Here is a 19,870-nt window from a genome sequence, read left to right as displayed (position 1 = left end):
TTTTGACATAACAAGATCAAGAACTCGGGGTTCACTAGTATTAAATAATGCCACTAAAGAAAAAATTAGGCTAAAAAAAAATATTTATTTTTATTTAGAAAAAAAGAGGAAATAGTTGACAAAGAAAAGGGGAAAAATGAAGAGAAATAAAAACTATATAGAAAAGGTTGTGGGGGTGATGGATAGGGGGAGAAGTAATATGTATAAAGTAGAGATTAATCTTCATCCTCATCGCTGCTTTCGTTATCTCTTAACCAAGCAACAAAAGGTTCCAACTGCTTCAAGAAGAGAGTTTTACCTTGAGCAAGATGAGCCTTGTCGTTCCAATAAAGAATAGCATTATCAGAAAGGACATCGTTCTTATAAAGGGTTTGAACGATACGATGGAAGAATTTGGTCAACTTGACATCTTCATAACAAGTAGATTGAACCTTTTGCAAGAGAACAATTTCAGTCTTGGGAGAAGTGGAGAAAGATTCTAAGACCTTGGTCCATTGACCAATAGCACGCAACACGTGAGATTCAATTTGATCAGCACGAGCACCCATTAAATCAACAGTGTTGATCATGGATTGCCAAATGATGGGAATAACATCAGCTTCGGTAAGACTAGCTTCCTTCATGTTACCCTTGATGAAACTGACAACCTCAGCATCAGTAGAATCACCCAATAAGAGTTCAGACAATTCATTCAAGAGACTACCCTTCATAGAGTTCTTCTTGTTTCTACGGTAGTATTCAACCAACTCCTTCATGTCCTCGGCTTCGAAATGACGAACGAGACAGTCTTCATCACGCTTGTTGGGAGGGAAGAAATCGATGATACGAGAGTTCAAACCTTCACTGGCTAAAGAGCGACCTAATTGCTCGATGTTTTGAGTATCCAAAACAGTACGGAAAACAGTGGTAACAAAGTCAATGGCATGACCATCCTTAACGAGATAATCTTGAAGGAGCACCTTTAATACGGAGGAAGGTACAAGTTGGTTACAGATAAAGAAACCGGTAGACTTAGCCAACTTGGAGTTTTCCTCGGGTTGCCACTTGTTGATAAATTGCAAAATGTTTTGAAGAGTCTCTCCAAAGATTCTTTGCAAGTATTTATAACGACGAATTAATTTGTTGAAAACTTCAACATACTTCTTAATCACGGAGGCATCATCTTCTGCTGCAAATAAGCAGAAAGGGCTTCGCTCAGCATCATCATCAATAATTCCTCCAGGTTCTATTTATATCTGATAAATATTTTTTTTTCCACCTCCCATCTATTTTACTTTCTATCTTGACTTACCTAAAATACCACCAGTAATAAGAATTTCGAAAAGTGAATCACCGTATTTACGATATTCGAGTGTGTTTCCAAGAATGTCAAGTTTGGCAGAGATGGCTTCAAGATCACCACCTTTAACAGTCTTTAATTGAGCGAGTAATTGATCTCTGAAAACTAGGGAGAGGAAAGACAAGTTAGCAACAAGCTACAGGATTACAATTCAATATATACATACTCTCAGGCTCGTGCTTAGCGTTTGCTTTTTGAACACCCTGAATAAACGATGAAAAACTTTAGATGGTCTTCCTTACACTAAAAGATGATGTTCGACTTACTTTTCTTTGTTTAATTCTTACACCATGCAAGACGGGTTTGGGATTGGTAGAGGCCTGGGATTGGGTAGAATTCATGTATATGCTAAAAACGATCTCTTTTTCTTGAAGTTCGAAGCGAATTAATCTATGTTAGAGAACAAGAAACAGAAGAAAAAGAAATTTTCCATCATTTTTACCTTTAGGTTGCGTGACGTAGAATAACCCAATCGGGGTTTGGACACTTGGTTGACTGCTTTTACGCTTTTATCACTATAGACTCAGACTTACGACCGATGAACCTCTACAGCACTGACGCTGTAAAATGGCCAGTGGTACTTTCAATATCCATGGCAAAATTGTACACTTAATTTAGCACCTGTAGCAACTTACAAAGATTTTGACAGATAGTACTTTTGAAAAGTTTCTACCATGGTAACGGAGCCTTTATTACAAACCTTTGTTTGTGTAGAGGTTATACTCATCCCTTTACTGTTAGTATCCCTTTTGTTTAGTTGTTTGTTAGATGCGATAAACCCTTAAACACTATCTTCTTTAAATGTTAATACAGCAAACACTTTATTACAAATAATCACGTAATTCATTATGCCATGATTGAGACTGGTTGTACTTTCGTATTGGTTCCAACAAACCTTCTTTTTCGTATCAATTGGGACCGCAGGAACATCATCCATATAATCATAAGTGGCCCTGAAGTTGTTTGTTTTATTTTCAATGACCCAAGCCATTTCCTTTATAACCAAAATTAATCAAAGTTATATAAATATATATCATTCGCGACATCAGTAACAAAAGTGGTCTATCCTCTCGATTTTACCTTACTTTAGAGCATTGTCCTCAATGCATCAAGTCCGATTTTATCAATCACGGATGTTTATTGCAGTCACATAAACATTGCTCCTTTTTAGCCAGCAAAAAAAAAAAGAAGGAAAAAAAAGCCATATTGTCCTGATGAGCAACACTGGCATTCATTTATTCCCTTTCGGCATTGATCGTGAAGGTCCCATTAACACCAAGGAGTACTTTAGTGTTGAGAAAAATAATGATCAGCTTGAAACAATCATGTTGGGTAGAAAATTAATAGGAACGCCTGTTCAATTGACCAACAATACAATTGGAAACGTTTGGGAGAAGAAACTTTCTGACGACTACGACGATATCAACAATGAGGATGATGAGACAGAGGAAAAATCCACTTGGATCAAATCTGATAAAACCATCGAAGAATTCGTTTTGTGGAAAAAGGATACGGCACCAAACCCACAGGATCCTAGAATCAATAGTCTTCATAGTTGGCTGGATATTTCACAAACGGTAAATACAAAGATTAAAGTGATATGATTACAAACTAAATGAAAAAAAAAAAAAATAGATCCATGAGCCCATTCCTTTACCCACAACCAGCGTATAAATATGTCAACTATTTTTTATTATTACTACTACTTATGCAGTTGTGGAATATTTATCAAGTCGAATATCCAAATGACGTCCACCATACACATAACCATGGAATTTTTCTAAAGGTTGCATCAATATAAATAAATATCTCTTTCATTACACACTTACCAATCGCCCTCTCACAAGTCATTGCATCCTCAAATCTAACAAACCCTGATCCCTTTGGATGTCCATTCATGGTTAATATCTCAGATCTAACAACAGGTCCCACATGTCTAAATAAGTCGATTAAATCTTGCCATGTTGTAGAGAAAGGCAGCTACAAATGACACATTCATCAATATCCCACACTCATACATATCGGCCTATTTAAGCATTATGTGTAAACTTACATTATTTACAAATATTTGATTGTGGCCGTGTGTTGGTAAGTTAGCAGCTGGTCCGCCTACTAGACTCATATGTGTATACATGGGTGGTGGAGGAGGTAAATGCGGAGGTGGTGGTGCTATCGTTTCTGGACCACCATATCGATAGACACTTTGGTATGGAACAGGATCTACTGTAGACACAGGTGTAGGTATAGCTGAAACGGGAGGTGTGATAACTGGAGGATAGATGTTTAAAGATTGTTCAGATTTATAAAGGATTTCTGGAGGAGGTCTGTGATTCAATGGCGGTATACAGTCTCTGCGAATACTTTCGACAGATGTAGTATGTCTCGTAACATCCCCAAGTTTATCTAATTGACGTCCTTCTGTTACTCCCAACTTATGTCCTTGCCATTCATATCCATTAAACATATCTATTACCATATAAAAAAAAAAAATTAAAAAATACGCATTATTTCATTCTTGAAATTGCTTTTAATACCGATGGCAGCCCGAGCAGTTCTAGAACAGTCATAAATAACTGTGCCGTTACCATTAGGTCTTCTAGAACCTATATCCGTATGAATATCTGTGTGCAAAACACGACCCGCCTTTCTAAATAAATCCTTCATATCCTGCCAACTTGCAGCAAGTGGTAACTAAATTTTCGTGTTAAAAAAAAAAAAAAAAAGATCACTCAATATACCAAATATGCATATACGAACATTGCTAACATGAAGTCTACAGTCGTCTGGCGCATCTCGGGGATCTTTTGGTGGTCCTGTGTGCTCGTATTCACGATCCTATATTTTCTTGAGTAATCCTTGACTTCACAATACATGTAGATCTGTTTACCTCTCGAACAAAGACAGGTCTACCCATGAACTCTGCTTTATTCATGATATGAATGGCGCGCTTTGCGTCTTCAGGGTAACGGTATTCTACTACACTATTTTTTTTTTTTTGACTGGCATTAGAAACTTATTCTATACCCAAGTTCTCTAGTTTTACCCGCATCCTTTGGATCTGCCATTAGGCAACTTCAAAACATCGACATGAGCAACTTGGCCAGCTGAGTGTTATTTATTGCGTTAGTTTCAAAAAGTTTTTTTTTTGTTTGTTTTTGTTTTGTTTTTACCCTCTTTCATAAACTCTTTCAGTTGATGCCAAGTCACTTCAAAAGGTAAATTACCTACGTATACTCGACAATCCTTATTGATAAATCTACGTCTTGGAGGTGGAGATCTTGACCTGTAACGACGCGAGGGTGGAGGGGATCTTCTGTGGTGTGAAGGAGGTGGTGAGCGAGAATAGTATCGGCCATGGTAACTCCTACTTCTTGAGCGTCTGTAAGGTGATCTTGAGCGTGAACGAGACCTACGATGACGTGAGTAAGATCTTGAACGGGAACGGGACCGAGAATATGAGCGTGAACTGGAACTTCTGGAGCGTGGTGAGTACGAGCGACCACGTCTTCCACTTAATGGTGAGCGTGATAGTGACCTACGATGCATATCATTGATTGGTGAAAGACTACGTTCGCTCATGTATGCTTTAAAAAAGTAAAAAAGAAGAGAAAGGTGGAAAAAAAAAAAAAAAAAAAAAAAAAAAAACGGGCATACCTGGGTGTTAAAAATAAGACGCAGACTCGCACACACGCCATGATGAGTTTCAAATTGACGTTTGCACCTTAACGTTCTTCATAGACACCGTGCTATAATAAGCCATAAGTTCATGAATAGAATCACGGAATATTACTATCTCTTGTAGTATTACACCTCATTTTGAGCATGTAATGTTCGCGCTATCAGCTTAGATAGGCAAAAATCTTAATTTCTTGTCCCAATTTTTTTTTATTGCAACATAGGCTTGAGCAAAGAAAACCATGTTCTCGCTTTTACAGCATGAAAATTCCACCTCGCAACAACTGAGGCTTAAGTGAATGATACATGCATGTTTATCTCGGCTCATGATAAATATGAGTCATTTTTCTTTCGTGTATCTAAGAAATTTTTGAACGGAGGGCAGTTCTTGATTATTTGCACTTGAAATTGATTATATTTTCGGGCATCACACTCAGGCGCTTCCAAACATATGCTAGCGAGATTCCTATAACAAAACTTGTTAGTTGTGACGTATCATCTAAAGAACTATCAAGATAGTGAGTTGTTCACGATAAAAGCTCTTTAAAATCCAAGCTTTTCAACTTATAGAAGGTAAACTCGTTAGAAAAATCAAGCTCAGGACTGGAAAGTGTCTGTCGACAAATTTAATCAACTAATGATTTTCTCCATAGTATTCTATCATTTAAATAATAGCTGAGTTCACTCTTTTCATCAGCTGATAAAACAGGACAACTTTTAGTTTTGTTGGTATTTATAACTGCTGAAGGGAATCGTCGAACCACAATGTTACCAAAGTCAAAACAAAGAAATATTTCGATGCAGGCAAACTCCAATCTACAACAATTTGTTCTCTACCGCAAAGCTGTACAAGTACTATTTACTCTTTTATGGTACATAATGGTAAATGAATATCATTCCTGTTTTTACTAAGCACCATATCAAAGACTTGACCGTGTATTTGCATCAAATTTATCTTGCGGTATAAACTCATGACTGGTGTTAAATGTGATCTAAGTATAATTTTAGGTGATGTTATTGTAATCGCTAAAGGGTAGAATTATGTGTAATAAAAAACCACCTTTTTTATCATTCAATAAAATATCTCAAGCAGATAAAACGGTATGCAAGAGCTGCAAGAACACTCGAGATTTACCAGCGATATTTCTCGTGATTTTCAATTTCTAGGTTTCGCCAACATTTCAACTTTTTTTTAGGCATGACATATAATAAAAGTAAAAGGTTAAAAAAGTATTGTTGATGAATAAAATAGGACCATATATCAATACGGATTCAATTGACTATAAACTTTTTAAAAAGATTAGAATGGCCCTGTGTTTGACAGCAGTTCTTAATATTTATAACGAAGCGAGTGACAAATTTGACCAATCATATTCAGCATTGGAGATCAACCAGTAAATATATCCACGTGGGAAAGGCAGTCAATTAAGCGAGTATGGATCGATTGCTAGAGGAACGCTATTGATGCTGTGAGAGTGTGTAATCAGAGTGGATGAGTGGACAATGATGCTTTGTGCATGAGGCAAACAGGTTTTTAATGGAAAAGTAATCATTAACATGGTGTACCAGTTTCAGATATGCACACGTAATGAAATCATTATGCCCGGTGTTGTCGTGTTTACTCTGCATACACACATACAGATGCTTAGCCAATTCAATGTGTGATCTAGATTTGATTAGAAAAAAAAATAGTGTGACTACTTGAACACCATTTCCCAGGTTTTTTTTTTCTTTTTCTTTTTTTTCTCTCACATAAACTCAGAATAACAACAACAATGGGAACTACGTGTTCCAGAGTAATGCATATAGGACCTTCTTCGAGTCTAGACTATGGTACGTTGAACCCTTATGGTATTTACAGTAGCGACACGGATTACGATGCACAAATTGTTCGAGCCTTGATTCGCAAAGGGCAATTAGCACCTTTTTATCAAGGTAAAAAAAAAAAAAAAAAGAAAAAAAAAATGTGGGGTCACAAATTAAGGATATTTAATCTCGTTATCAGGATCCAATGATATTTGTATGGATAACGACATGTCCTACGAAACTGAATGCCCTATATGTTTCCTGGTATATTTCATTCTATAAGTATCCTTTGTATATGTACTCACCTTAATTGATTAGTTTTATCCTTCTAAAATGAACCGAACACGGTGTTGTGATAAGTCGATTTGCACTGAATGCTTTTTACAACTCCGGCGATCTTCGTCTTCTCCGCTTGTGCCAGCAGTTTGCCCCTTTTGTGTGCAACCTAATTTTGGCGTGTTGTATATTCCTCCCGTCTGGAGCAAGCACTACACGGTAAGCACCTCTTTTTTATAGTATGTAGAAAGGGTACTGAGTGTGATACTAGTCATTCAAAAAGAGACGATCCGATCTGTTTAAAAAGAATGATGAAATGGACCGCAGAAAATGGAGAGTAGAGCCCACGGATCCTGACGTGGTGCTTGTAGGTAAGTGCTTGTGAGTGTATGTGTAAAGAGATAAATGCTGATAATTTGTGTGGAATATAGACACAGTGAGACCAAGATGGGAAGAAATGTTGGAGGAAAGACGTGCATCATCTGTGGGTACGACACGCAGGAGACGAGTGCAATTGAATAATGGAGAACGACGACGAACGAGGCAACCAACATTTTCATTGCGTCATGATAATGGCAGTAATAATACGATTTATGATTCATTTGCAGATATGGATCTTGAAGATGTACTCGTCATGGAAGCCATTCGACTCTCTCTTGTCAACAGCAATAATAACACCACCACAACCAATACTACTACTAATAACTGAAAGCATACCTTCTCCTTTTCTTTTTACCATAATATATAATCTACTAATAATAATCATCTCCCTTTAACACGCGCGCTAAGAAATATCGTGGCTTTCGGATGTCGGATGTAAGCCGATTGTATCACCTTGTTTTTTTTAATCTGTCGTAATTGTATCAATATTTATTAAATTTTATATAGAGTGGGCATATATCATATATAGGGGGGATAAGAAGTTGTAAAAAGAAAAGGGAATATAAATAAAAAGGGCATAAGTTAAAAATATATATGTATATACAATCTAAAAAAAAAAAAAAAAATGGTGATTGGTTTAAAGGATATTACAATGAAGATTTCTTCTTTTTAAAAGTTTTTTAGGCTTTACAGCGACACGCGCAGCAAGTCGGATCACATCCTTGACAGCTATATTAGCTTTTGCGCTACATTCACCATACTTTGCTCCAATCTCTTTTGCTAACTTGATGCCCTATATATACAGAATAAGTTCACTTTGATAGGCGTGTGACTATGGTTGTGTACCTGTTGTTGACTGATGGTTTTGTTGGATTCCGAACGTAAATCGATTTTGAGACCAGCTAATACTAACGACACATTATTTCCACAATAGTGTTTGACCTCGGGCAGCCACTATAAGTTAAACATAAGTCCATATGTCTCCCGAACTGTAAAGTCTAATTTTTACCTTGTCCCTAACATTTTGAAAGGAGTTTTGGTTATCGACAGCATAGCATATTACAACAACGTCAGTTTCAAAGTAAGAGAGTGGGCGTAATCGATCATAGTCCTCCTGCCCTGCTGTATCCCATAAGGCTAGTTCCACTGTTTTATGATCCAAATCCACTCGAGAGATGTAATTTTCGAAAACTGTCGGCAAGTATTTCTACACTAAGTTTAATATCTTATCAATACATGTCAAGTCTCGCTTTTTACCTCGGGAAACTTGCCGTTTTGATAGACAATCAGACAACTTGTCTTTCCACACGCACCATCACCCACAATCACCACTTTTTTACGTAGTGTTGTACGCAGTGTGGTACGGGCCATAATTTGATTATTTTATATTTGGTATGAAAGGAAGACCTAAAAACACCAAAATATAAAAGTTTTTTTTTTTTTACACTTTTTCAGCACACTTCAGGAAACTAAATTGCACGGAGTTATTTTTAGAATTCACAGTCCCCGAATTTTATTTTCACAAGTGCTCACTTAACTTCTGCGTACATTTGAAGTAAAATGAGCGTAAAACGCTTTATCTACGGAAATGGTAATAAGATGAAGTTGTGGATCAAAGCGAAAATATGCTCCTCAAAATAGCTATTAGATACTGAAGCAGATTCTATCCATTTCATAACTAAGTATGATGAGGATTTGGACTGTAAACCACCTGAAAATATCACAAAAGCCCAATAAAATACAAAAATAAAAACAAAAATTTCGTTCATATATGAAACATGATAACGCTGTCAAATAACAACGGCTGGTTCTTAGTTAATGAAATATTTATGATTCCTGGACAAACAGCAAAGCAGTTGGGTGGTTAATAGGCGTACGGCTTAAATTGTGTTAAAAAAGAATCATCAGATGTCTTAGAGCTAAATAATGGAAAAAAGGTGGGTCGTGATTGTAAATATCCAGCTGCGCCGATCCACAACATTATTTAAGAAGAGAGGATTAGGCAGTAATGACCTCGTTGCTAAAGTTGGAAGGGGTGTAATAACAGGCCTTACTATTCGCTTCGTCAAATGTTCCTTAGACGTCTTAGATAATTATGAATAGTTTAAAGGACCTTGTATTGTCATTAACAATGCTCCAATTCATACCTCAAAATACATCGAACGTTGTATCACCAGTTGTGACTACGGTTGTATACATTTCCCTCCATGCTCTCCTAAAACAATCCTATTGAGAAATATTCGTCTGCTGTTAAAAGTGAACTCAAGAGAGAGAAACTTTTGGAAAAATAGACGATTTCCAGTAGAATCAAAGAAGCATACAGCAGTGTTTTCTTTAGCGATCTTGAAGGGGTTTTCCATTATATCACCACAACATTTGTGAATAATATATATATAACTCTAAAATCTTAAAATGGAATATTTTGTAAGCTCATATTGAAGAAATCCTATTTTAATTTATATAATCTTTCCATATGTCACAATGCTTTTGGAGAGGGCAGATCCAATCTTGTTGTAGCTTTTTTTGCTGCTGTTTTCAATTCTATCAGCAATAATTTCGTTGTTTTTGTCAGAGGTACTTTAAGCAATTTCGTGGTGAATGATCAAAAATAAACTTATAAAATAACGAGATAAATGAAGATGCTTATTAGGGTATAAATAGACTTAAAAACTCTGCTGATATGAATCAATTGATCCTGATCATATTTAGCATAATTGTCCGGGCACTATATCTGTACTCTAGTCTTCCATCTGGTGATATCTGAATTCCGCTTGTTAGAGTTGGCTTCAAGGTAACGTTCATGTCTCATATAGTGACACGGGAGCACGAGTATTCTAATAACTACTTATTATGAAGTTTATCTTTTTTATATTTTTGGGTTTGATAGGAAAGGGGTTTCTTCCAACCCATCAAGATATAAATTCAACAATATGATTTTATATCTAGTAGATCTGTCATTTACGATATTTAAGCGGGTCATGCAATCCATATTATAAAAGTATATACCTTTAACGGGAGAATTTTTATACGCTTTTCTTAGGGACAGCCAAATTTTCCTTAGGGACAGCCAAAGTGTACGTAGTCGCAACGTAAGATCTCTGATTTGGATGTTCTGTAGACCTGGGGAACCAGGATATACAATCAAAAACAATGTAAAAATCACAATTCTATCATCACTCTTTCGCCTTTGAGCTCGTTTGATCTTAATCTTACGCAGAAATATTAAGATAAAGTCCAAACGAGAAGCTGAAAGTAAGCCGTAAAACACATATACTGGTTTAAACTATGTTGGTTGTAATAAATGTGTATATGTTTCAAGCTGTTAAGTTATATTGGCCTCTTGATGTCTATAAAAGTATCATAATCCCAACATTACGACTACGCGCACCCTGGCTGTCCCTAAGAAAAATGGCTGTCCCTAAGAAAATTTGGCTGTCCCTAAGAGACCTGTAATATTATAGCGTTTTTGAAAAAACAAAAGCCATTATGTACTAACCTTTTTACAATAGGGATCACTTTTATACAGAAAAAAAAAAGAGAAGAGAAATAAGTATTATTAAAAGATTGAGAAGAAAAGGGAAGAGAAAAGTGTGTGAACGCGTTTTATTTATAGACTGATAAACAAGAACTGGTTTATGTCAGGATGATATAATTGATTATTTAATCACCCATAATGTTTCAGCCTTCACTTATAATGGAAACATCTGTAAATAGACCCACAAAGTTATTGATTCAAACATACATATATTTCCCCAGGCTTACATATTTTCCAAAGACTCAAGACTTCCGTCGAGGCAGTAGCGAAGACGACCCAATGAAACGAGGTAAATGTAAAGGAGATTAATTTAAGTTGCTTAAAAGAGATCAACGTACAGTTGTACGCAGCTTTAGGCAAGAGCCACTTATGCCATTTGTAACTGACAAAGAAGACCGCTGGAATTGACATAAAACGACAGACTTTGAGCAAGTATGCAACCATAAACGGTTTCGGGTGCAAAGAAGACTTTCTTAAGCTAAAATAAAATGAATTGGACACCAGAACGTCATTTAGATAGATGAGTCTAAGTTCAACGTTCAAGATAGTGATGGCAGGGTGATCAGAAAAGAAGAAGAGAGATATCATCTAGACATTCAATAAAATTAAGCACGTCTGGGCTAACTTGAAGAGACGCGTAGGGGGCTGTAGATATCACATCCAAAATAGCCATTATTTAAAAGCAGTTCTTCGTGATGAGTGCTACCCTAAGTCATTTATAGAAAAATTGGTTGCAAGTATGAACTCTTGGTGTAAGGCTGTGATGGAAACTAAAGGTGGCTACACAAAGTATTAAGCACTTGTGAAAATGAAATCCGGGGACTGTACAATTTAGTTTCCTGAAGTGTGCCAATAATTTCTGAGCAAAGTATCTACACATTTAAATAAGGTACCGATCCTCTCTGATTGGATGCATGTGATTTTACTGTCCTCCCCCACATTAATTGTGAAAAAAAAAAAAAAAAAAAAAAAAAAATTAAGGGTTTTCTCTTCTTTTCTTAATAATTAAAAAATGGTTGTGTTCTCAGATATCGTGCATGGGTTTGGATCCGTATTTGAAACGCCTGATGGCTTGACACTGGAGATGGTGCTATCTGATAAAACATCGAGTCCGTTTAGTTTGTTTGATTTCTCTGAATATTTGAAACAAACATACTGTAATGAAAACTTGATGTTTTATCAAGCTGTCATGGATTACAAGGAAAGATGCAGTGCCTACTTTGACGGTGAATTTGATTATAAGCATCAGCCCGAAGACAGCAAAGAGATTCTTTTGTTTGAAACACTCAAGAATAAATTCGAAATTATCCTTCAAACATTCATACTGACGGATGCAACGCAAGAAATTAATATTCCATATGAAATAAGACATCAGTTATTAAGCTCGTATCAACGACAGCAGTGTTATCATCCGAATTTATTGGATCCAGCCTGTAATGCTGTTATCGAACTGTTAAGAATCAGTGCCTTTATACCATTTGCCACGGATCCCAGTAGGCTGAAAAAGAAGTCGCTTTTAAAGAGAATCACGACTTCACTCAAGAGTCGTTATCCACTGGCATCTCTTGATTCTCCTCCCATGTCACCCAAACCCACATGGCAATGACATTAATATACCTGATCCCCATGTTAATAAAAAAAGACTATATATATATATTTTTTTTTTCCTTTTTTTTTTATTCGCTGTAGTTGACGAGAATGATGTCCTTCATGGGTTGTGTGGTACAAAGTCGCTGTTGGTCCAATTCATCCTGTGAGAAAAAAGCACCAGATTCATCCACGATAATCAATTGACCTTTTTCAGGCACTAACAATTCCTCTTCCTGCACAACCACTTTCTTGGTCTTTTTGTTCTCCTGTCTTTTTAATTTCTTTATACGTTCCTGTTCTAATTTATCCAGCTTCATTAATTCTTTACGTTTCTTTTTCTCCTGTAAAGCTCTTTCCCTTTCCTGGCGTTGAAGTAATCGATCCATCTTTCGCTCTTGTACCAGACGTGTTTTTTCCACTTTACTTTCCTTGTGTTCCTTCTTTCGATTGGCTTCTTCTTCTTCTTCTGTCCAATAACGATGCACATCTTTACCGTACCACACGAGTAATTCTTCTCCTTCCTCAATGTCTTTTTTAGTCCAACAGATGATTTGATTCACAATCGCTCCCTCCACAAATGCCACTGAAGCTGTCTTTTGTGATGACGTTTCGTTCATGTAATGAAATGGACAGAACCGTGGGCTGTCTTCATCTGTGATGGGTTGTCCTTCGTCATCTGTCGCGTCTAGTACTGTACGACGGTACATGATGGAATATTCGCTGGATCTTCCCACTCGGTCTTTGAGCGAATCAAATTCGTCTTCTGTCATGGGCACTCCAAAATAAAATCCAATCGGAGTATTATAAGGAAGTTTACGTTTCGCAAATAATCCATTACCTCCAAACGGGATCCTTGATGGAGCCACTCGAACAATATCACGCCAACTCTGTGGGATGTTGCTCAGGTCAAGTTGTTCCAGTGTAATAAATGGTTCTGGTGGAATCGGCTGTTTCTTTGGTCGTGTTGGTTTGGTGCTTTCGTCTTGTGTGTCCATATGTTCGATATACACCTGCACATTTAGTTTTCTGCCTGCATCTGTACTATTTGTATTTGAGTCATCCGCATCTGATATATTTGCACTTTGATCTGCCACTGGTGTATTTGCACTTTGATCTGCCACTGGTGTATTTGCACTTTGATCTGTCACTGGTGTATTTTTACCTTGATCTGTCATTAGTGTATCTGTATTTTGTTCTACCACTGGTGTATTTGTACTTTGATCTGCCACTGGTGTATCTGTACTTGGATCTGCCACTGATATATCTGTATTTTGATCTGCATTTGGCGTATCTGTGATGTTACTCGTGTCTACCGTATTCACACTTTGATTTGGATCTGGTGTACCTATATTACTACTTGTATCTGGATCCTCCATAGTATGATCCCCTTCCTCTGTTTCCGAATCATCTTCCATATCCTTATTCATCTTTGTGTCGTCTGTAATTTCCGCTGTTTTTATGGTTACTGTATCAGCCTTATCTTCCTCGTTTTGACTGATAATCGAGCTATCTACCGCAGGCTGAATTTCCGAGGGTGATTGATCATGCAACTTAAGGTGTACAAGGTCTTTATCCATGGCATCTATCGAATCGGAATCATCGGTATGCGAAACTGGAGTATGATAGTGAGGTTCGATCTGTTGTTTAGGCACACCAAAGCAAAAAGGCCAATCGTGTTCTACAAGTTTAGTGCACCAACTGTTGTATTCTTTGACAGCATCCCCAACATTTCCAGGGGTGTAAGCGAGTTTGAAATGCGTGGATTTAGAACCTTCTGGTTTGAAGGCGATAAAGTAACGATCACTATTGTTTGTCAACGTGGCAGACGCGGAGTTTTTTGGCGTCTTCATATGAAAAAAAAGAAAATAAAAAGAAAAAGAACATGGATTTATCAGTAGGTGTTCCCTCTGGACGCGTTTTTTAAAAATGTATAAGTAATTCAGATACTCACTTTGCCTCGAAAGACTCTGGGTAATTGTAACTCGACACCAATCTTTTTGTCTAATTCAATCGCAGCATCAATAAGTTGTATACGAGGTAGACTATTTTCTGGATGTTGACGTAGCGCTAAAAATAGTAAATATGCTTGGTTGTACCAACGGGGTTGAATACTCGTTCCTCTTTTTCGTTTCAATGTAGTGTCTTCCATTCCCGTTAATAAAAAAATATGTGTGTATAAAAAAAAAGAGCATAAAAAAAAATTCTTTTTTCCCCCTCCTCAACCTGGGACGCCTGACAACTGCACACTCCGATCACGAGCAAAGATTATAATTGGCCAGTATTCTGACACCATAGCCAATCAACCTTTATCATTGTTATCTCTTTTTCATTTTGTGTATTCATGTATACATGCTTATTCGGTTTGAAAGAGGCTAAAGGTTCTGAATGATGAATAAGCAGAAAAACCCGAATAATTATAAGCGCCCTTACTGCGATTTCAAGTAGATGAAATTGAAACAGAAAATATGTTTCTAGGCACAGTAACTAGATCATGGTTGGTTGCCCCGTTAAAGCTCATGGTTAGCAACTGCCATCCAATGCCAAACAAGTAATGTTTACTATAATTAAACACATACTTACGAGTATAATAGGAGATCCGATTTGATAAATTTTTGATATGTAGATATTCTTCCTTTACCCAACATTTTATTATTCTCATCCAATTACTTTAATTTTTATTATAGTATTAATAAGTGGTACTCCCATCACAAAAAAGCTACAACAGTAATGAGTGGTTTTTATTGCGACTAAAAATTAAATAAATAAATGAAGAGTGTTTTAATCCCACTGGTAACAAATAGGAAAGTCAAGTTAACTTCAGGTTCCTAAATAAGCATGATATGGAGGGCAATTGCAACTCAGAGTTGATACAAATTCCTGCTTAAAAAGACTCGGGCAAAAGGTTCAGTCCGATCATGATGGGGTACGGGCATCTTCTTTTCAACAGCAGCTGGGTCGTAAAAGTCAATTGTGGTACATATACCATTCTTTTGGTTTCATTTGGGCTGTTTATAAGCGTCACTAATGGGGGGGGGGGGCTAACAAGCCAAATAAGTCTAATGGCAAATGGGCCGCCCACACACGGACCGCATGGGATGTTTCGTGAACCGCACCCCACTCCTCCTGAAGGGAACCCCTTAAGGACACGTGATCCACAGTGACCTTTATTGCTCTCCTTTTTATTATGATTACATTTTAACCTTTTTTCTCTCTTCTTTTTTTTTTTGTTGAAATGTCTGGTACTTTTTATTGTCACGATTGCGAAGAAAGAAGAGGAGTTGTTCTGACACCCATGGCAGCATGTTCGGTGTGTGGGTGTAATTACATTGAAGAGGTGAGTGTTTTAGTAAATAAAGGGGGTGCTCTTATTGACAAAAAATAAGATACCTACAGTGATAGAAGATAATGCAATGGACGGAGGAGATTTCAATAGAGAACTAGATTTTTTTTGTAAAAGCGAATAATTCGAACCCTATATATTATATTGTTGAAGGATAGAAAAACTAATTCACGAAAAAAAAACATAATAAAATAGTTATACATGAAGGAGAAGATGATGACGACGATGATGACGAAGAAATGCTGGAGGAACGATGTTTATATGAACAATTATCATCCATTTACAATCATCCCATGGCCAGAAATATCACAAGTTCAACAAGGATGATGGGACAAACAGCTAGTCTAAACGAATTTATTGTGGAATCCATGATGGCTGAAGAGACCGAAGAAGAAGAGGAAGTGGTGGATGATATCGTCGCTTATAATATCTTGTTTGAACAGCGAGAAAATAATAATAACGAAACAACCACCAGCATATTCCAACTACCCTTTGCACGAATAGGTCGTTTACTAGAGTGAGTTTTCTATGATTAATCATTGTATACTTCATGCTAAATTTAACTCCTCCCCCACCTCACCCCCCAACAGCACAATGTACAGCAATCGGTCCGACGAGGAATCAGAAGAAGGCGATGGCTTGGACAATTACCACCAACGAAGCTTTCTGGATAATCTTGCAGATATTTTATCCGATTATACTCAAGAGTAATTTAGATATAACACGGGTTGCACCATTTAATCTCTTTTCAAACTCACTCTTTTTTAAATAGTATCGAAACAACCACCACGCCCTCTATTCAGCACATCCTGGCCAATTTGAATAAAAACGTCTTGATATCAACAGATCCCGGTACGTTAGATGGCACTTTTTATAGATGTAATATTTAGACTCTGTGATAGATGTCGATGAAGAATGTATTATTTGTCAAGATACGTTTGGTACAACCTTGGAGATTTTTGATTTACCCTGCCATCATAAATTTCATGGAGCTTGCATCAGTCGCTGGTTAAATATCAAGACTTCCTGTCCAGTATGGTAAGTTACGATGGGAGATTTTACATTTGTGATATTGACTCGAGATGCCACCGTTAGTCGACAGCCTGCTTATGGACAAGATGAAGAAGATGATGAAGAAGAAGAAGAGGAGGATATAACATCATCATCTAGACTACCCCATCATTTATTAGTCCCCTTAGAAGATATTATTGATCGAGCACAAGCAGTGGACTCCGATACGTGGATTTCTGCTATAGCGCCACCCTACCAAGAGTGGAGATCGACAGCCCGCGTAGAGGAAACTAATAACACCAGGGAAAGGATATCCTCATCAGCTTTACCCACACGTCCATTCGTGTCATCCTATGAAGAATGGGCATCAATGGAAGAAGTTGATTAAGTAAAATAAAAATAAACATAATTGCGGCATAAACAAAAAAAAAAAAAAAAAAAGGGTGAGAAAGCATGTGCGTTCAAAAGTATCATGTGACCACTTTTAAGGGAATAGGCAAATGGCATGCGAGCATTTGATCGATTCATACATTGTGATTCAACTTGTACCGTTTGCCAATCATTTTATGAATCATCTCGTTTTCTTACAAAGCTCGTGATAAATATCATCGCGTAATCTATTAGATCAGTTGCATATAAAAAGGTGGGATGCTTTTGTTCTACCTTTTCTTTTCATTATCTTATTATTATCATGAACTTTCTTCGCCGTCAATTCTCTTCTTCTACTACCACTAGTAGTACTACAAAAGTTGTCAATACAACTACCACTCACCATGATGTGATCTCTCGCTCTGGTTATTCCAACGAAGGTAAAAGAAAAAAAAAATGTCCTGTTGCCTTCTTTCTGATAAGCAACTAACTCCGCACGGTATAGGTACCGCCATGGATTACTCTAAGCGTCAAAGTCTTGGCTTGAACGGTCTTTTACCTGCTCGAGTAGAAACGTTGTCAATTCAAAAGAAGCGTGCTCTACGTGTGCTTCGGTCCAAGCCCAACTTGTTAGAAAAGTACATCTTGATGGCCCAACTACGTACCAATAATGTGCGTTTATTCTACAAAATCGTGATGGATGAACTCGAGGTTAGTAGTAATGGTTGAGTAATTTGCAATGACTAACCAAACAGGCTTTTAGGAATTGGCTCCCGTGATCTACACTCCGACCGTGGGCACAGCCTGTCTAGAGTATTCCACTATCTATCCGTTCTTAGCTGCCCCTGGTGTCCCTGATGGACTTTACTTGACCAAGGCTTCCTTACCAGAGTTGTGTCAGACAATTCGTAACTACCGTACAGATGAAGACTTCTCACCTGAAATTTGTGTAATTTCCGATGGTTCACGTATCTTGGGTTTGGGAGATCTCGGTACCAACGGTATCGGTATTCCTATCGGTAAACTTCAATTGTATGTTGCCTGTGCTGGTATCGATCCTCGTCGTACTTTGCCTATCATTCTGGATTTGGGCACCAATAACGAAAGCTTGTTAAATGATGAATTCTACATTGGTCTTCGACAAAAGCGACCAGCCGATGAGGAGGTAAAATAAACTTGATAAATTGTTTTAATTACAAAGATATTAATAAGCAAAACAAGTTCTATAAAACGGTGGATGATGTATTGAAGGCACTTCAGACAGTATATCCCGACATGTTAATCCAGTTCGAAGATTGGTCTTCCGAGCATGCCTTTGGACTGTTGGAAAAATATCAAGACAAAATGCTATGCTTCAATGATGATATTCAAGGCACAGGTGCTGTGATTCTTTCGGGTGTCATGAACGCTATTCGAAAGACCGCACGAGAAAATGATGTAGCTCCGCAAGACCACCGAATTGTATTTTATGGTGCCGGATCGGCTGCTATTGGCGTTGCACGACAAATCCAAAGTTATTTCCAGATTGAACACAAAATGTCGGAAGAGGAAGCCAAAAAGGTGTTCTGGATTGTTGATTCCAAAGTAAGCACCCTTTTCCCCTGCATATCATACACAGAAAAAAAAAATATTGACACTCTCTTTTTATGATTAATTAGGGTCTTGTTACTGCTGATCGGGGCGATCGTTTGGCTCAGCATAAGGTGTATTATGCACGCCAGGATAATGAGGGACAACAGTACAAGGCACTCATGGACATTATTAATTATGTGCAACCTACAGTGTAAGAACAAGTGTTCAACAACGTCATCTCGACTGATTTCAACTCACACACAGTTTTTTTTTCTTATTAGTCTGATTGGTCTCTCTTCTACGCGTGGAGCATTTAGCCATGAAGTCTTGTCTCGGTTTGGCGAGTTGAATAAACAACCTATCGTGTTTTCGTTATCGAATCCCGCTACGCAAGCGGAATGTAGCTTTGAAGAAGCGATGGTTGCTACCGACAACCGAGTGATCTTTGCCAGTGGTACTGCATTCCCTCCTTATAAGATTGAATCGACAGGCGAGATTAAATATCCTGGACAAGGCAATAACATGTACATCTTTCCCGGGTTGGGTTTAGGCTCTGTGTTGGCTAGACCAAAGTATATCTCAAATGAAATGATTTATGCTAGTTCCAAGGCATTAGCTGACTCTCTGACGGAAGAAGAGATTGCGGAAGGCTGGCTTTATCCTTCGTTAAAACGTATTCGCGAGGTGTCTGGTATTGTGGCTACTGCTGTGTGTCAAGAAGCGCTAGATAAAGGATTGGCTACAGACCAACGTTTAAAGTCAAGTGCTGATAATGGAAAGATTTTGGAATACGTTACCTCAAATATGTGGTCACCTACAGATGAAAGTTATGGTATCCATGATACCAGTAAGATATGAAACACAATAAAGAAATTGCCTTTTTAGGTTTCATCTCCATTTTTTTTTTTTTTTTTTTTTTTTTTTTTTACCGTGGATTCGCATGATGTCTAAACTTTAGTGGCTGTGAGTTTTGTCG

General features: G+C 37.4%; 9 protein-coding genes across 9 annotated transcripts; 5 read left to right on the top strand and 4 right to left on the bottom strand.

Annotated features, from left to right (window-relative positions):
- Positions 1-50: 50 nt before the first annotated feature.
- On the bottom strand, positions 51-1,798 carry EV154DRAFT_441666 (armadillo-type protein). The gene is made up of 4 exons (XM_051596961.1): positions 1,606-1,798; positions 1,506-1,542; positions 1,292-1,444; positions 51-1,225 (listed from the first exon to the last, which is right to left on the bottom strand). The coding sequence occupies exons 1-4, from the start codon at positions 1,678-1,680 to the stop codon at positions 216-218; spliced, it is 1,275 nt and encodes a 424-aa protein (XP_051458654.1). The 5' UTR covers positions 1,681-1,798; the 3' UTR covers positions 51-215.
- Positions 1,799-2,442: 644 nt separating this feature from the next.
- Positions 2,443-3,189, top strand: EV154DRAFT_195431 (ribonuclease H2, subunit C). Its single transcript, XM_051594307.1, has 2 exons — positions 2,443-2,916; positions 2,975-3,189. The coding sequence occupies exons 1-2, from the start codon at positions 2,554-2,556 to the stop codon at positions 3,011-3,013; spliced, it is 402 nt and encodes a 133-aa protein (XP_051458653.1). The 5' UTR covers positions 2,443-2,553; the 3' UTR covers positions 3,014-3,189.
- Positions 2,995-4,981, bottom strand: EV154DRAFT_195564 (uncharacterized protein). The gene is made up of 8 exons (XM_051594308.1): positions 4,510-4,981; positions 4,383-4,443; positions 4,227-4,320; positions 4,097-4,174; positions 3,874-4,030; positions 3,393-3,805; positions 3,169-3,319; positions 2,995-3,119 (listed from the first exon to the last, which is right to left on the bottom strand). The coding sequence occupies exons 1-8, from the start codon at positions 4,916-4,918 to the stop codon at positions 3,046-3,048; spliced, it is 1,437 nt and encodes a 478-aa protein (XP_051458652.1). The 5' UTR covers positions 4,919-4,981; the 3' UTR covers positions 2,995-3,045.
- A 1,620-nt stretch (positions 4,982-6,601) lies between these two features.
- Positions 6,602-8,298, top strand: EV154DRAFT_195254 (uncharacterized protein). Its single transcript, XM_051594306.1, has 5 exons — positions 6,602-6,949; positions 7,020-7,084; positions 7,139-7,315; positions 7,368-7,467; positions 7,528-8,298. The coding sequence occupies exons 1-5, from the start codon at positions 6,790-6,792 to the stop codon at positions 7,803-7,805; spliced, it is 780 nt and encodes a 259-aa protein (XP_051458651.1). The 5' UTR covers positions 6,602-6,789; the 3' UTR covers positions 7,806-8,298.
- Positions 8,115-8,848, bottom strand: EV154DRAFT_418995 (small GTPase superfamily; the record flags this gene model as incomplete). Its single annotated transcript, XM_051595871.1, has 4 exons — positions 8,115-8,270; positions 8,294-8,431; positions 8,487-8,684; positions 8,735-8,848. 4 exons carry the CDS (start codon positions 8,846-8,848, stop codon positions 8,115-8,117), a joined length of 606 nt encoding a protein of 201 aa, XP_051458650.1.
- A 3,147-nt stretch (positions 8,849-11,995) lies between these two features.
- On the top strand, positions 11,996-12,690 carry EV154DRAFT_505235 (RGS domain-containing protein). The gene has a single exon (XM_051601151.1). The coding sequence runs from the start codon at positions 12,025-12,027 to the stop codon at positions 12,616-12,618; it is 594 nt and encodes a 197-aa protein (XP_051458649.1). The 5' UTR covers positions 11,996-12,024; the 3' UTR covers positions 12,619-12,690.
- Positions 12,689-14,751, bottom strand: EV154DRAFT_418880 (uncharacterized protein; the record flags this gene model as incomplete). The annotated part of the gene is made up of 3 exons (XM_051595864.1): positions 12,689-13,536; positions 13,960-14,446; positions 14,554-14,751. The coding sequence occupies 3 exons, from the start codon at positions 14,749-14,751 to the stop codon at positions 12,689-12,691; spliced, it is 1,533 nt and encodes a 510-aa protein (XP_051458648.1).
- Positions 14,752-15,447: 696 nt separating this feature from the next.
- On the top strand, positions 15,448-17,642 carry EV154DRAFT_601759 (uncharacterized protein). Its single transcript, XM_051607249.1, has 7 exons — positions 15,448-15,936; positions 15,986-16,052; positions 16,138-16,459; positions 16,533-16,649; positions 16,715-16,794; positions 16,845-16,980; positions 17,038-17,642. Exons 1-7 carry the CDS (start codon positions 15,835-15,837, stop codon positions 17,339-17,341), a joined length of 1,128 nt encoding a protein of 375 aa, XP_051458647.1. The 5' UTR covers positions 15,448-15,834; the 3' UTR covers positions 17,342-17,642.
- EV154DRAFT_505224 (malic enzyme) lies at positions 17,643-19,791 on the top strand (the record flags this gene model as incomplete). The annotated part of the gene is made up of 6 exons (XM_051601150.1): positions 17,643-17,762; positions 17,828-18,033; positions 18,086-18,487; positions 18,544-18,906; positions 18,981-19,105; positions 19,176-19,791. Coding segments are annotated over 6 exons (1,793 nt in total), but the record flags the coding sequence as incomplete, so codon positions are not given.
- Between the last annotated feature and the right edge of the window lie 79 nt (positions 19,792-19,870).

Source organism: Mucor mucedo, assembly GCF_025094135.1.
Source record: "Mucor mucedo strain NRRL 3635 chromosome Unknown EV154scaffold_35, whole genome shotgun sequence".
Lineage (NCBI taxonomy): Eukaryota > Fungi > Mucoromycota > Mucoromycetes > Mucorales > Mucoraceae > Mucor > Mucor mucedo.
The sequence above is the reverse complement of the archived record's forward strand: the minus strand, read 5'-3'. Positions and strand labels throughout refer to the sequence as shown.